This window comes from Lathyrus oleraceus, chromosome 4, assembly GCF_024323335.1.
Source record: "Lathyrus oleraceus cultivar Zhongwan6 chromosome 4, CAAS_Psat_ZW6_1.0, whole genome shotgun sequence".
Classification (NCBI taxonomy): domain Eukaryota; kingdom Viridiplantae; phylum Streptophyta; class Magnoliopsida; order Fabales; family Fabaceae; genus Lathyrus; species Lathyrus oleraceus.
In genome coordinates, this window is record NC_066582.1 from 144,634,733 (window position 1) to 144,653,103 (window position 18,371).

General features: G+C 35.5%; 1 protein-coding gene across 1 annotated transcript; it reads right to left on the bottom strand.

Annotated features, from left to right (window-relative positions):
• Positions 1-9,857: 9,857 nt before the first annotated feature.
• LOC127074154 (36.4 kDa proline-rich protein) lies at positions 9,858-10,713 on the bottom strand. The gene has a single exon (XM_051015449.1). The coding sequence runs from the start codon at positions 10,607-10,609 to the stop codon at positions 10,061-10,063; it is 549 nt and encodes a 182-aa protein (XP_050871406.1). The 5' UTR covers positions 10,610-10,713; the 3' UTR covers positions 9,858-10,060.
• Positions 10,714-18,371: the final 7,658 nt, after the last annotated feature.

The following is an 18,371-nucleotide window of genomic DNA, read 5'->3' on the forward strand; positions in this document are numbered from 1 at the left end:
CATTGCTGAGCATGTTGAGAAGTTGGCCATTGAGCATGATGCAACTGCTGGATTAGGGCAAATGATTGAGTTAGAAGACAAAAAGTCCCGGGTTGGCATAGGCTATTCTTCTGGGGTCTTCAACAAGCAAGGTTTGTTCAAGAGTGGAGGTTTCATCCATACTGGTCAAGACGAAGAGGCTGATACCATTTTGGAAGAGGACGAAGAGGATTCTGGCAATTTCATCATCCCTGGAGGGATCTGTAATAATTGGGTCGCTGTGGATATTCCAACAGTTATCCATAAGTTAAAGTAATGTTCATTATGTTTGAAAACCCTTCTCCCATGTCAAAAGGAGAAGTGAGGACATTGTTGGCGCATAAATGCAATGATACTTTCATTCAATAAATTCATGTTAAAATGTTTGTTTTTCCAATTATTTTCCCTTTTTGCTTTTTGCATGAAGTTGGTGATCACATAAAACCCTAAAAAGATAAAATAAAATCAATCTTTTCATCTGCATAATGATTTGCCTTGCTTGAATTCTAAAAGCTTTTTATATCCAAAATCATTATGCAGGTTGATCAAACCCATTGAACATAATGATCCAACACCATCTCCCAAATTTGAATTCCCTGTATTTGAGGCGGAAGAAGATGATGTTGAAGAGATTCCTGACGAGATTACCCGTCTACTTGAGCATGAAGAGAAGATCATTCAGCCGTATCTTGAGAATATGGAAACAATCAACTTGGGGTCTAAAGATTGTGTGCGAGAAGTGAAGATTGGGGCACTCCTGGAAGAGTCTGTTAAGAAGCGATTGATTGAATTGCTACGAGAATATGTTGACGTCTTCTCTTGGTCATATGAAGACATGCCTGGTCTAGATACTGATATCGTGCAACATTTCCTACCTTTGAAACCTGAGTGCATGCCTGTGAAGCAGAAGCTCAGAAGAACTCATCCCGATATGGCAGTAAAAATCAAAGAAGAAGTTCAGAAGCAAATTGATGCGGGGTTTCTGGTGACTTCTACATATCCTCAGTGGGTGGCCAATATTGTGCCCGTGCCTAAGAAAGATGGAAAACTCCGAATGTGTGTGGACTATAGAGACTTGAATAAAGCTAGTCCGAAAGATGATTTTCCACTACCACATATTGATATGTTGGTAGATAATACAACTAAATTCAAAGTCTTCTCATTTATGGACGGATTTTCCGGACATAATCAGATTAAAATGGCACCCGAGGATATGGAGAAGACAACATTCATCACACCTTGGGGAACATTCTTTTATTGAGTGATTCCCTTTGATTTGAAGAACGCCGGAGCCACGTATCAACGAGCTATGACTACCTTGTTTCATGATATGATGCATAAGGAGATCGAGGTATATGTTGATGATATGATTGCTAAGTTGAGAACGGAAGTTGAACATGAAGAACACCTGTTAAAACTTTTTCAGCGTTTGAGGAAGTACAAGCTTCGTCTGAATCCCAACAAGTGTACATTTGGAGTCCGTTCCGGCAAGCTATTGGGCTTTGTCGTTAGTGAAAGAGGTACTGAGGTTGATCCTGCAAAGGTCAAAGCAATACAAGAGATGCTTGCGCCCAAAACTGAGAAGCAAGTCCGAGGTTTTCTTGGCCGCTCGAATTACATTTCCAGATTCATATCCCACATGACTGCCACATGTGCGCCGATATTCAAGCTCCTCCGGAAAGATCAATCCCATGATTGGACCGAGGATTTCCAGAAAGCTTTCGACAGTATTAAAGAGTATTTGTCTGAGCCTCCGATCCTGTCTCCGCCGGTGGAAGGGAGACCGTTGATTATGTATCTGACAGTTCTTGAGGACTCAATGGGTTGTGTCCTTGGTCAGCAGGACGAATCAGGAAGGAAAGAATATGCTATCTACTATTTGAGTAAGAATTTTACCGATTGTGAGTCTCGATACTCAATGCTTGAGAAAATGTGATGTGCTTTGGCTTGGGCTGCTAAGCGCTTATGTCAGTATATGTTAAATCATACAACTTGGTTGATATCCAGAATGGATCCAATCAAGTATATCTTCGAGAAGCCTGCTTTAACTGGGAGGATTGCCCGTTGGCAGATGTTGTTATCTGAGTATGATATTAAGTATCGAGCTCAAAAGGCTATTAAAGGTAGTATCTTGGCTGATCATTTGGCACATCAGCCGATTGAGGATTATCAGTCTGTTCAGTATTACTTCCCAGATGAGGAGATTCTGTATTTGAAAATGAAAGATTGCGACGAGCCTACGCTCGATGAAGGGCCAGCGCATGGTTCCAGATGGAGTATGGTATTTGATGACGCTGTAAATCAATATGGAAATGGTATTGGGGCAGTGATTATTACTCCTCAGGGCACACATTTTCCTTTTACAGCAAGGCTAACTTTCAAATGCACGAATGATATGGCTGAGTATGAAGCTTGTATTATGGGATTGGAGGAGTGCATTGATCTTAGGATCAAACACCTCGTTGTTTATGGTGATTCGGCCCTCGTTGTTAATCAGATTAAGGGTGAATGGGAAACGAATCAGCCTGGCCTCATACCATATAGGGATTATGCGAGAAGGATTTCAACGCTCTTTACTGAGGTTGACTTCCATCATATTCCTCGAGATGAGAATCGGATGGCAGATGCTCTTGCTACACTTGCTTCAATGATCGTGGTAAGACTTTGGAATGAAGTTCCCAGTATCACTATGATGCGCTTGGACAGATCAGCTCATGTATTTGCAGTAGAAGAAGTAAAAGAGGATAAGCCATGGTACTATGACATCAAGTGTTTCCTTCAGAGCCAGATTTACCCGCCTAGGGCATCTGTGAAAGATAAGAAGACTCTGAGGAGATTATCGGGAAGTTTCTACCTCAATGGTGATATGCTTTATAAGAGAAATTTTGACATGATGCTGCTCAGATGCGTGGATAGACACGAAGCAGACCTGTTGATGACTGAGGTCCATGAGGGTTCATTTGGTACTCATTCTAATGGACATGCCATGGCTAGAAAGATGTTGAGAGCAGGCTACTATTGGCTGACAATGGAGTCTGACTGCTGCAAATACGTGAAGAAATGCCATAAGTGTCGAATTTATGCGGATAAGATTCATATTCCTCCGACACTTTCGAATGTGATTTCATCACCATGGCCTTTCTCTATGTGGGGAATCGACATGATTGGCATGATAGAGCCGAAAGCGTCCAATGGACACAGATTCATTCTCGTAGCAATTGATTACTTCACTAAGTGGGTTGAAGCGACATCATACGCAAATGTGACCAGGCAGGTGGTTGTGAAGTTTATCAAGAATCAACTCATATGCCGATATGGTGTGCCAGATAAGATCATTACTGATAATGGATCTAACTTGAAGAACAAAATGATGGAAGAGCTATGTAGTGAGTTCAAGATTGCACATCATAATTCTTCTCCTTACAGACCCAAGATGAATGGGGCTGTTGAAGCTGCTAATAAGAATATCAAAAAGATTATCCAGAAGATGGTTGTCACATATAAAGATTGGCATGAGATGCTTCCATTTGCTTTACATGGATATCGTACATTTGTCCGCACTTCAACAGGGGCATCCCCTTTCTCTCTCATTTATGGCATGGAGGTTGTGCTCCCAGTAGAGGTGGAGATCCCATCAATGAGAATCTTGATGGAAGCCAAGTTGACTGATGCTGAATGGGTTCAGAGTCGTTATGACCAGTTGAATTTGGTTGAAGAGAAGAGATTGACTGCCATGTGCCACGGTCAGTTATATCAGCAAAGGATGAAGAAAGCCTTTGATAAAAAGGTCAAGCCTCGTGTGTTCCGAGAAGGTGACCTTGTGCTCAAGAAAGTCTTGCCTTTCGCGCCCGATTCCAGGGGCAAGTGGACTCCAAACTATGAAGGTCCATATGTTGTTAAGAGAGCCTTTTCAGGCGGTGCATTGATACTCACAACTATGGATGAGGAGGATTTCACTCGTCCTGTAAATTCAGATGCAGTCAAGAAATACTTCGCCTAAAAAGAAAAAGACAAGAATAGCTCGCTAAGTTGAAAACCCGAAAGGGAGACTTAGGCAAAAATGAGCGTCTCGGTGGATTGAAAATCCGAAAGGGCGATCCAGGAAAAAGTTAGAGACATAAAAAATGAATGTATATATCCCGCTAGATTGAGTACCTCACCCTGGGGCAATCTAGGCAAAAATAATAGGGATTTGGCAAGTAATTGCATCCTGACAAGACTTTGTTCTACAACTGCCATCCGTCAAAGATTCTCACTCATTCATCAACAACCAAAGTTTTAAATACATCGGATTCAGAATTGGTGGAGAAATGGTCATTATGTTCAATGTAGCCCTTTTCCAATATATATCACCAATCTCAAATTTGTAAAGATCTATGGAGTCTTGCCATCTGCAGACTACCATTCCATCAAACAAATTTGAGCCTTTATCCGATTATTTGCATTCTTATTTGTTTCTATTTCAACAAATGTTTTGCATGTTTTAATTGAAAAAAATATCATTGTTTTAATCAAATCGTTCATAATTTGTTTTTTAAACAAAGTGAACATTCACAATGATGAAGGGATACCGAGAATGTCTCCAGTGCTTTCCCAAGGATGGTAAGATTCTCGACAGGGTAAGACATTTGTTCATATTCCTGGCATGCTTGTGTCCTCTCCCTCCGAAACCCCTTATGGTTCTTTCTCTCAAGCAGAGTGTTGGATAAGACTATTCATCCATCCTTCCTTCAGCAGAGTAATGATCCTTCAGTATTCAGTATTTGATAACCCTTGGAAACTTCTGATTTTGGCGGTCGTTCCCCACAGAGTTCCATCCTCCTCTTGGATAACTTCCCCAGTAGAGCTGCTTCTATATCGGAGCTCATCTGTGTAACGACTTTGCCCCAGTTGGAATGATGGATGCTCATTCCCCTGCAGAGATCTCTGTGGTCCTGGCTTTCTCTCTCGAGATGTAGTACCAGATGTCTTATTCTTTGGACCATGTTTGTGTTAGAAATGTCTGTTTGTCAGCATTCATCATACATAAACCACGCATGAGTGCATATAATTTTCAAACATTCAGATATTCATGATTGCATTCTTTGCCATACATCTTTGTTTGTTATCCCCTGCTAGTTGGTAATACGTTTCCCCAAGCAGATGTCGGTGCCTGATCTCCCCATATAGAGTCAGCCCCTTAAGCAGAAAGTGTTTATCCTTCCTTCCGTATTTCCCACCGAGTTATATCCTCGTGGATAATGGTTGTTTCTGTTTCCTCCCAACACATATATTGGTATGGACTTCCCCTTTGAGTTATGGCCTCATAGGGACAAACTTTGCTTCATCGTGCCTATCTAGTTTAATCCTAGATTGGCCTCTTTTGATTGTTCCCTGCACTCCCCTGTGGTATAGATGAATAGTTGCTCAGTAACCAGTAATTATCCATCTTTTCCCTAGTGGAGTCTGTGGTCTTCTACCCTTATACCGGTAGTTGTAAAACCTGTTTCACCCCCTTGCAGAGTTAACCTTCTGTTCATCCTAATCGATGACGGTTACTTATCTCCGTGGTTTTCTACCCAGTATCCGGTAGATGTAATCCCCTCCTTGACGGTTATCTTTATCCAATATTCGGTGTTGATATTTCCTCATCCTTTGGATAATTGCTCCGATCAAGCAATTTATCCCCAGCAAGTCATCTTTCATTTATCCTTTTGTTGGTAATGATTGTTTCTCCCCTGGATTGGTCATCATTATATACTTGGTTCTTGGTATCCTGATGACCTCTCGGTTCGGTCGATTTATCCTTTATTAACCCAGTAACCGGTTGTGGATAATCTTCCATGCGAGTATATTATCTACGTTCTGACGGTAATAGATAATATATCTCATACACTCTTTGGTCGAAGCCTTTTGTTCTTCCCCAGTCGAGTAAGATTCATATCCCTTTTTTGGAATCGAATGTCCATCCTATAATCGAGTTTTCCTTTTAGCCCTCTTTTGGATGATGAGTATCTTGGGAATATTCCCCAATTCCCGCTTTGGTTGGTCACCTATTATATGCCCAGTAACCGGTATCCCTGGTGTTCCTTCCTCCCTGCTCTCTATTATGACTTTTTGTCACCTTGCGGAGTCAGATTTTCCTGAGTTGAGGTATACCTTTTTAGGTCTTCCTCAGATGACTTCGGATGTTTGATATCTTTCACCCTTATACCGGTCTTAGATATTCATTCTTCCCGATCATGTTGTATCTCTCACCCTTATACCGGTGTTCAGATCATATGTCTCTTTGAGCTTATTACCCAGTAACCGGTAATACCTCATCCTGTTGCTTCCCCAGAGGAGTTTTGTTTGGGTTTTCCCCAGCGGAGTCCCTTAGTGGATTCTCCCAGCCAGAGTCCGGATTTTCATCCGAAGTATCCGAAGTGGATAATCTCTGCTGTATTGGCATATTCCCTCACCTCTTGTATGCTTAGGACTTTAGCCTTTATTCTTCTTCTCTCCACTCTAACCCAAGCCAAAACTTTTATGCAAACATTTAACACTTGTTTTCAACATTAGAAACCTAAGCCTTATGCCTTTGATTTTCAAACTTTCTTTTCATAACACTTATTTTGAATTGAATCTTTAAGTCAACTTTGACCATACTTTGTAAATACTTTTCATTGGTAAATATAACTCATTCAAATACTTTTGTGGTTTCAATGGCCACTTTCTTAATCAAAACTTTTTCATAACCTTTAGCTATTAGGTTTGAGTTATCCTTGATGTAGATGTAATGCTCACCTATATCCTTAGTGATGGACAATGAGTCTTCCATGCTTATTATAGGGTTAACCCCTCACTAGCATGTTGAAGTTATCCTCACATGGTGGATTTGTGGTTTTAGATTGAGTTTTCTCCCTTGGATAAAAAAAGACCTTAAGGCTTTTGGACCAATCAATTCACCAACTCATTTTGAGATTTTTACCCCGAACTATGAGGTTTTGATCCTAATCTTTTTTTAAAGATGGTACGTAGGCAATGGGTTTATCCATTCAAACACAAAATATAAATAAACTTGTATATTCTCTTCTCATCTCTTCAATCATGTTTGCACAAATAAATTTTCACAAAATACCAACCTTACAACAAGTGTGAAAAGGGCTCCCTAGGAGTACCTAGGATGTTTTGGGTGCCTAACACCTTCCCATTGCATAACCAACCCCCTTACCCAGATCTCTGACTTTCTTTTTTTACTAGTTTTTGATTCGATAAAACTTTTATGTTTTTGTTCGCTTTCTAACCATTCCTTTGGATAAATAGAAGTGCGGTGGCGACTCGACTTGTATGATTTACCTTAGATATAGTCAATATCTCTAATGGTAACGAATACCCCGCTACACCCATGATCTAACTTCAAACACATCCTAGTATAGGCTATCAATTAAGCTGTCGAGGCCCATCATTATCTCATTCTTATGAGGTATGAATCCATTCTCTTCTCTATTGGAGAATTTAGTCTCTAGCGAGACAATTTTTTTTTCAATGCGCGGGGTGTTGATGATATGCATTATTTGACGAGCACGTATATTTCTTGATGAACTTGAATCTCCACCTCCCACAATCATATTCATTGTGTGATTTGCATGGTCGGGATCATGCATTTATTCACAGATCCAACCCCTTTTAGGTTGGGATATTCTCTGGAGATTTTCCTTTGTCTATGTTATTCTTGTTTCTGAATTCTGGGAAATTTGACGCAAGTATCTTTGCAGGAAACCCTCATAGATTAGCCTTTCAATTCTCACTTCAGGTAGTGATAATGATCAGTATAAGTACTCGTAACATGTGAGACTTACACCATTTATCTGAATCGCGTCCCATTAACTTTCCTTTTGGGGGAAATGGGTTTGAGAATGACCTTGATGTAATAGACATCCTATAGAATTTGTTCCCTCATTGTGTTCATTGGGGTGAAATGCTCCAATGGCCCTCTAGCATGCTAGAACTTAGCCTTTTCACGAATTTGTATCGTCTTCTGATTCCATCGTTGGCCGAATGGTTCATATTTTCAGCCACCATTCTCTCTTGCATCCTAAGTTCTGTATTCTACAGTTATTTCCTCTCCTATAATATAATATTAAGCTTTTTTCACAATCTCTCCGTCAAGTATGCCGACTTCTGGACCAAGGACTCATTGAAGTGCCCGACCTTGAATCCGTTTTGGAAAACCCTAACAAATATTTATTGGTTTTGGTTGGTGACCTTGATGGTCTCTTCGTAAAACCTATTCAAATACTCTTGCAAAGACTCGAAATAGCCTTGGCAAACATTGAACTTGTTTGACGTAAGAAGATTTATGTGCTTCCTAGTCGAGAAATTGTGGCTCATATACCACAAGAGGGTCGCCTCCTTTAAAGTATTGACCATCAATTTGAACTTCAGTGTGTGATCTACCTCTATGATAGCCATTATAGTGTTGCATCTATATGCACATACCGTCGTTATTGTCGTAAAATGATATCAGGGATAACAATTTGAAATTGTCGGAGACTGAAGCCTCTCAAATTTTGGCAGCAAGTGGTGGAGGTTGTGTGGGCTCTCCTCACTCGACCACTATCTTGCATCGTTTTATGCTGCTGGTGACAATCCTCGGCGTTGTGAGATGGGAATCAGACTATTGTTGGAAATTTTTGGTGTGATCCAGATCTATTTTATTGAACCCCACAGTGGACACCAAATATATTAGAAGATTACATTAATACAACTCTACTAACGATGGCCACTAAAGTCTCAGTTTTCTCTCTAATGAATTGACTATATATTTTCTTTCGGTGATCATATCTATAATAAATTGACTATATATTTTCCTTCAATGATCGTCTGCTTATATAGTGTTTGTTATATTCTAATAAGTTGACTATATATTTTCATTCAGTGATCGTCTTCTTATATAGTATTTATTATACTCTCTTCAGTGATCGTCTGTTTATATAATATTTTTAAGGGTAATGCTAACTTGTGCCTTGGGGCACAAGTTAAGAACCCATAAATAGAAATTTTTTATTAAAAAAAATAATAAAAGTATTAATCATAAAGTTGTATTAAATTTAAGGCACAATTTCCAATAATTTTTTACTATATTTATCTTTTAATTTGTACCCTTAGGACATAAATTAGCATTACCCTATTTTTAATACTCTCTATAGTTAAACTCCATTAAGTATTCTGTTAATGATGATTGAAATTGAATTCTCTGTTGGATCCTGAGTCATAATATTTGTCCATTAACCATAAACGCATTAACTTATGCATTTAAGTCTCTTTGTTGAAAGACCTCTTTTACATATGTTTTGGGTTGAATGGGATGATCCAATCCTTTTGGTCTAACCCAACTTCATTTATCGTGGGCATGCCCTCGTTCACATGGGCAAGGACATGTCCAACTCTATCCTATAGCCCGACCGACTAGGGTGCACACTCATCACCGTCATGCTCCTTAAGCCTATTTGTTTTCGGTTCCCGAATTGACAAGAGATCAGACATTTACGCTGTCTCATAAGTATAAGCCGTTTAGCGCCGAAATACTTGTCTCACAACTTAAGCTGTAAAGTGCGTGCATGCATATTGCACACGAAAATTTAGGTAATGAATGTTGGAAACTCTTAATTTTCCAAAACTTCTTCAATCGTTTCATTTTCTCTTTCTATCACAGTACCAACGTATCATATCAATCATATCATATCACTTTCTATATTTTTCTTTTTCTTAAGGATTCTATCAGGTGCTTCTGAAAGTTAGATTAATCTCTTTAAATGAAGCCATACAAAAACTTGTGATTGATCTGCTATTATAATTTGAATAAAAAAAGACAAATAGATAGAAGGAGATAATACACTAACGCATAATATAGTACTTACACACATTACATCAACCCGAAAATTCTAATAGAAGGAAAAAACGCATGATTTAGAAGAGAAATTAACTAGGCATTACCTAAATTACTAAAAGCTTTGATAGTACAAAGTATATATGGATAATGCATGCAGCATGCATGCATGTTGTAGAGCTTTCTTATAGTTTAGAGAGGTGGACAAACAAAACCAGGAGGAGGAGTTTTCCCACAAGTGACTAAAAGTTGAAGAGCAAGAGGAAGGAAAATATTGAGATTAAGAACCTTAGCCCTAATAACAGTACAAAGACAAATAGCAGCTTCGAGATCAACCAATCCTTGAATAACAGGACAACACACATTCTCCGCAGGGTTTCCGATTCCAACATGAACAAGGCCTCCAAGAACATCCAAACAAAGTCCAAGTTTGAGTGCGTCGATTGGACAAGTCGGTTGAATTGCTGGTGGAGGAAAAACAGGAGAGACTGTTGGTGGAGGATATATGATCGTCGGAGGTGGTAGCAGTGGTGGAGTGACGATTATGGGCGGCACGACAACAACAGGAGGAGGAATCACTATTGGCCGTCCTTTTCCTCCGCCGTGATGCGGTGGATGTTTTGGATGTTTCGGTGGATTTGGTGTGCATGTTCCACATGCATGTATCATCACTGGTGTGATGATATTCAATATTAATATCTTGAAGATGAAAAATAGAGCTTTTGATTTTGATGATAGCATGATGAATGATGTGAATGTGATACACTAGACACTTTCGTTGCTTTTCTTTGATTTTGATACTGCACTGATATAGTACTATATAGTGTGTTGTTTATATAGCTGTTGTTTGATGAGGAATTAACCAGTGAAGCGGTGATGGTTCTGAATTTGATTTAACTTTTTCGTTCAAATCAAAAAACATAGAATCAAATTTTAAACTTGGTAAATACCGTAAACATTGTCAGTGTTATAGAACATATCCCTAGGCTTCTGGGTGGCAGAGATATAATTGAAGTTTTTGGAGTTTTGTTGGTTGATTTGTGATTTCGAGGGTGAACCCGTGACTCTTGTTCAGTACAATCCGTGAACAATACTTGCATGGTGTTCTGAAACTAGCTGAACAGGATGCTATAATATTAGTACATTTCCTTTGCATTTTATCTATTTGGTTTTTTTCACATAAACTGCAATATTCTTCTTCTGTTGGGGGTGAGGTGTTTGACACCTCTCTCATTCTTTTTGACACGTTACAATGAGTGTAAGAAGCATGTAAGCCAAGAAGAGTGTTTGGACAATATAGACAATAGGCATAATTTGTATTAGCTAAATACCACATATAAATTTTGTCATTCTGTTATTAACAATTGATTAAATATATGTTGCTTATATAAGAATATAAACTAGTTAAATAGTTATGCGTCATAAAAATAATTTTGTATGGCGTACACGTAATCGTATTGGAATACGGATTAAAAATAATATTTATGCATATTATACATCTAATATACGGTGTTTTGTGTGTTTGTCTAAGCACACACTAAAAAACTGATAAAAATAATTTTGTCAATGTGTTATTAACAATTGATTATAGAGTTTAATTGAAATACACTGACAATGTAAAGAGATTTTACACCATCAGTTAATCATAGCCGTCGGATATTAAAAAAAGTTTGACTTTTATTTCAAAAATCTATAAAGTAATACAAACGGATGATGGTGATGAATCGACGGTGTAAAACTTTTTACACTGACAGGATATAGTAATTAATCTCTTGATTATATATATTTTGATAATATCTGTGTTTTTCTAAGCACACACTAAAAAACGAATAAATTAGGTGGTTAAAATATCGTGTTTTTATCAAATGGCCGCTTTGAATGGTGTATTACATTACGACGGTTTGTGGTACGGCGATTTAAACCGCCGCAATGTTCATCTTTGTTAATATATGGGTCTAAGTATTTCTCCACTTTTGAAATCCCTATATTTTGTTTTCCTTAGTTCCACAAGTGCAATGTACTATCTTTTTTGTCTTCAAATGTTTCTCATTCTTTCGTAATATTATGTGTTGTTACCTTAAATTCCTTTTCACTTTTCATTTTCATTGTCTTAACTTAGATCAGTCATTTTTCTTGTTGTGTCTATCTGAATTACCATATCATTTAAATCATCAACATCGCTGTAGTATCCAAGTCAACCCGACATCATCACTGTCTTGAAGATCATGCAAATTGTCTAGAAGAACTGTGCAATAACTCATCGCTGATTTTATATATTCAAACTATAATTCAAAGTTCACGTAAAGAACTCAAGAGTCATGACACACAAACTTGTTGTCTCTTATGTTACACATACATCATATTTCAATTTTCACATCAAGTAAAAGGAAGAGGAGAAAATTGGAAAGCACGTCATATTTTCTTCGATTGAAAGTTCCAACCGAATGAAAAAGAAGCACTATGGTCATGGTTTTGACTTCCAACAACACCATATTTATATTTTCAAAACTAAATAATGTGTCATTTTTCCCTTCTATTGAAATAGAACCGAGGTGAAATCATCAACTTTTTTTCTAGATTTCTTCTGTAAACCACTGAGGTGAAACATGTTAGGGGAAAGACTCTTACCTAGATTGGATGATCCGACCGAGGGAAAGTCCCTTGTTTTTAAAAAATACAATTTTTTTTGTTTTAACTTTTATATATATATATATATATATATATATATATATATATATATATATATATATATATATATATATATATATATATATATATATATATATATATATATATATATTAAACATAACCTAAATTATACATTTTATGAAATACGATAAATGGTTCATTTGTGAAACAAAACTATATATATCTTATATAGAAAAATGACACACATTTGATACTAAAACTATACATTATTTACAACAAACAAAGCCAAAATGGCACACACATACTTTTTTCAAAAAAAAATTAAAAGATATACACACGATTAACTAACAAAGGAAAAAATCAAAGTTGACCGAGTTGAAGGGATTTCCTTAAGTCTTCTTCTATGAATGATATTCGATTTTTAAACATCCATTATTTGAACGAATTTTAAAACAATTAAGATAACACAACAACAACAACATTAAACATTCAAACCATCGATATCAACGACAACAACAATATTAAACCTTCAATCTCAACAACAACAATAACATTAAACATTCGAACCATCGATATCAACAACAACAACAACAATATTAAACCTTCAATCTCAACAACAACAATAACATTAAATTTTTTACTAACAACAACAACATTAACTCTACTTACAACAACAACAAATTAAATATTTTACAAACATAACAACAACAACAACAACAACAAGAAATCAATAAAATGCATTAATCATTCAATCTCAATAAATAAATGTCACAAAAAAAATTGTACCACTTACTTTAGGGGTGATAAATCTCTGCATTTTATTTCTAAAACCGTACAACATATGGTATATCCCTTCAAAATTTTACATGTTAAAAATATATTAATAAAAAATATTCAAAAGTAAAGTGGATATTTTAGTATTATAAATATATATTACTAAGTCATATAAAATATTTACTTGTTAGTTTTCCAATGTCCCTTCTTGATGATCATGACTAAAAACATGCACATCATCTAAATCATCTTCTTCATATGAGGTACGCATGTGTGTCACAAAAGAATGGTATCAGAAATATCAAGAGTTAAATCTTGATTTTTATCATTAGCATATGAATGTGTTTTCCTTGAAGAACAATTGATTATATATTGTTAGAAAGATCTGTGACAGAAAACTTATTTTTTATTGGAATGTGATAATGAATGGTTTTGTTCATATAACCTACTTTATAAAGACAACTCGTGTGAATCCTAATACATCCGTTTGTACACTAGTGTTAATGTCAATCCACTCGAACTTAAATAAAGAAACTTTAAATATATCATAATAAATCTCTCAAATCTCCTCAATGAACCCAACGTACAATTTAAATGTCATTACAAGATTATTATCTTTTGACTAGAGAAGTACATGAGTTTAACCTCAACCATAACCTCACTATTTTATATGGTTACTACGATCTTTCTTTGATTTTGTATAAAATTAAAGTTTATTTAATGTTGTATGCAGACTAAGTTATTACATTAAACTTAGGCAAATATGACATCTATTTAATTATCTCAAATGCACTCCCATGGTTAGAAAATCTTTCATTAAACCAATTTATGAAACTTTTGGTATGCTCTGTCAACAATCATTTTTCACTCATTTAGAGAAATTTTTCTTTGATAAGTATTTTGTGAGCGGATAAGTAAGGTTGAACTTCATCAACATTATTCAATATATATATATATATATATATATATATATATATATATATATAAATGAAGAACTACTTCTCTGGACATTGACTTAACATTTAAACCTTGAACATCTCTACGTTCATATCCTCCATCATAACGAGACTTAAGAATTCCAATAGAGTCTGCTTCTGACAAATAGTTTAAACAAAATTCAAAATAGTTTCTTCTCTGACGTACCTTTCAACGATCAAATCTTTCAGACGGTGATATTCTTCGTATACCCTTTAAATATCTTCATGTACCGCTATACTAGATAAATCCACCTTTAATCTCTCTGATTAGATGAACTATTAAGTGAATCATAATTTCAAAAAATGATGGAGGGAAATATTTTACTAATTACAGTCTCATGTTCCAACTCATCTAAATTTTCTTGATTAGATGACTTTATTACGACTAAAATTGAAGAATAATCATAATCTAGTTATAGTTTCCCTTACTTTTTTGTTACAATGCCACGAATAGCCATCGATAGAAGTTAATGCACCAAGACATAACAATCATGAGATTTTAAGTCAATTAGTTTGAGATCTTTCATTGATACAAGTTTCTTCACATATGACAAGTACCCTTGGAAACTTTGATACACTACAACACTTGCAAAAACGTTTTTTTTAATTTACACGTAGTGTGGCATGCTAAGGGTAAATATGTTCTTTTACCAATTTATTTTGGGGCTAACTCTTGTCTTATATTCATCTCCACCAAATCTAGAAGAACATTATTATAACACCCCAACTTTTAAATAGAGTATATTATTTAATTGTTGGTGTGAATTATTCATTATATTTGATTTAGATGTTTTTCGGAGTATGTTAGTATTTTTGTAATTTACTAATTACCGTAGTTATAGGATTTGAGAGCAGAAAAATAAAATGAGATTTATTGGAACTATTAGAAACAATTAGATAAATTAGTTATTTGGTTATAATTTGAGGAAATAGAAATTTATTAAATATTTATTGAAATAAAAAATTTATTTAATTAAAATAAAATAAAATAATATGAATTTCAGAAGTTTTGGTAGAAATTAGAAATTATTGAGAATAAGAGGTGAAATGGTGAGAAATTGATTAAGTTAGGCCGAAAAGTGAAATAACCAATATTTTAAAAATTAGGGTAAAATAAATAGGAAAGTTTGGGGTGAAGCTAGGTTGAAAGTACGTGTGATTGAGAATTGGGAGAAAAGAGACATCCGAGGAATTGGAGGAGGGAGAGTAAGGAAGTTATAGTCAAAAGTTTAAAAGCTTCAATTTCGAGGTAAGAATGGAGATTTCCTTATTGATGAGTGATAATAGACAGCTAAGGTGGTGAGGGTCCTCACCCTCTCATCGGCTCAAAGGGTTATGCTATTTTCCCTTCTGTAATGTGTTTGGCCAAATAAGGTTTGGGCAAAACCTTATTGGCCTTGATTGACAAATCACATTGTGATTTGTTTTACTAATGTGGGTGATCAATTTGGATTTGGGATAAATCTCATATGATCACGTATTTGGTATTTGTCATTGATGCATGAAATGTTTGGCCAAATAAGGTTTGGGCAAAAACTTACTGACAACGATCGATGGATGAATTGTTTTGTCTGAGTTGCTTTGAAAATCAGAAGAGATTTAAGATAGATCCCGTAGGGTCACTATAGTGATATTGTTTGTTGATTTAATATCATTTGTTGTTGATTGTGATGTCATGGTTGTTGAATTGTGCATATATATTGTGGTCATACCTTAGAGTTCTTCAGAGATATGTCTGTAATTTTGAGCGACCCTATTTGTTCATGTTTCCCAAAATTTCTCAGAAAATCTTATGATGTGTATTCCCAAAAAAATTTAAAAACTCTTACGATCTGTTTTCCCTAATGTCAGGAATCTAATTTTTCGAAAAAAACTGGACCGTTTTCACCAAAATAGAAAAAACACAAAAATTGCAGGTAGACATAGAAGAGGGGATAACCGCCTTATTTCGAGCGTAAGTTAAGTTTCGTAAGTCGGTTTGAGATGACGTCGTGAAAACTAACACGTTAATCTTCCTTTTGAAGTAGAGAAATTGGGTTTAGGGAAGCTAAAATAGTAGTAATTTGTTGGTTTTGATACCAGAGGTGTAGTCAATTTCAGTCTTGCGTTGGTCATCATGTTTCAGACGTAACATGAGTTTCGTAAGTCCTTTTAGGATACCATCAGTTTCGTTATAAATATGACTTAACTATATTTCAAACTATAAAGTTTCATAATTTTATCATGAGTATATAATATTTTGTGTTATTTTGAAGTCAGGCATTCTGCTTTAGAATTTATGCAGAAATTATCTCGATATGGCTAAACTAAAATGAATAGAATTGGAGTTTCATATCTCCGCTTGAGATATGGTTAAGTGAGTTTTAAATAGGGTTTAAATAAATTTAAAACTGGAGGGTTTGATAATTTTATCCTAAGTCAATAATATTTGGTGTTATTTTGAGGTGAAACAATTTTAGAGTCAGGTCTAGAGTTTTGAGCAATTTTGGATGTGGTGACCTTTTGTTAGCTTTTTGATAAATTTAAGGATCCTATTTTATTAGAGTTATTATAGAGTTGTCAGAGAAGCTTTTGAGTTGTTTAGAGTTGGAGATCAGAATATAGGATACACCTGAGCTGAGATCGGAACATTGTTGACATTATAAGGTTACCTTTTGAGTATTTTTGAGAAAAAACCACTGCTATGTACTTAGTAGAGTTATCATTCGTGAATTTTACCCATAGAGTAATTGGGTACTTTAGATAATCCTTGGGGTACTCGAAGTTTATTTTGATCTTTATGCGTTTTGAGACATTTTGAGTTCCCTGGGCATTTTGAGGAGTTGAGAACTTTGGATAATAATATAACTTTACCTTTTGATGGTAAGTAATTAAAATCATTTTTGAGTATAGTAATCCAAAAGGATTACAATGACGAACTTTATTGGAGATATATGGTTCATACTCGGGACAAATTTTGGGTGAATAATTCTTTAAATAACTTTGGGTGATTTATACTTGTTTGGGTGAACTATATTGTTTGACTACTAGCATTGTCATGCATGCATATATATATAGGTGGGACTTTGGTCTATTTGGTGACCTCATATCCATTTTGTGGGATCGTTGGTCTAGTTGAGAGACTAGATGCGGCTCTCAGATCCATTTGGTGGGTATCGTCGGTTCAGACGAGGGACCGGTGGCCGTGGATGAAATCAATAGCATACCTCTAATATCCATAAAAATTTGGTACCACATGCATATAAGTGAAGGAGTTGGTGCATAATAGCATTTATATATTGGGAATGATATATGTGTTTGTATTTATGTATGTGTTTGTGTATTAGTATTATTATTATATTTGTTTATCATCTTATTGCTAAATTTCACTGTTACCATTTGTTAGATGTATTTTCACCTCCTCTTTGTTGTTGTGGCGTCTGTGCTCTTAGGGATTACATATAATCAGGTACTCAGCCGGAGTAGTTGCTTGTGAGTTGGAAGATGGCCTTGGAGGTTGTCTTTGTTTATTTTATTTATCGCTTTTAGTTAGTATTTATCTTCTCTGATGTGTAATACTGGGGAAGAACGCGTTATTTATTTTGGAGTTTTATGCTGAAATTTATTTTTATTTGGTGAGTTATTATATTATTGATGCTATGAGGATTATTTGTTTTCCGCTGCGAGTTTGAAACTATTTTCATGAAATAAATTATTTGTGTGAAGTAACATTATTAAACATGTATTATTTTCTCTTTTATATTAAGAGTCGAGGTTTAGAGTGTTACAATTATTACGATCCTTTGTCTTGATTTGAATGTTAAGAAGTGTTTCAATCAAATTATCACACACATTTTTCTCCATATTCATCACTTCAAGACAATGTCTTACATCGAGGTCAAACCAATATGGAATATCAAATAAGAGTGAGTTCTTTTTCCATATATTTTTCTCCACACCCTCTTTTTATTTCTTTCGAAAGACAACATTAGCTTGTTATTGTCACTTATAAAATTTTCTTCCCAATTAAGAGCTTTGGAGCGATAACAAACTCTTGATCACCATGAAAAAACTTTTGCAATCTACTATATGGATGATTCGGTATTATAAATTTTTGATGTCCA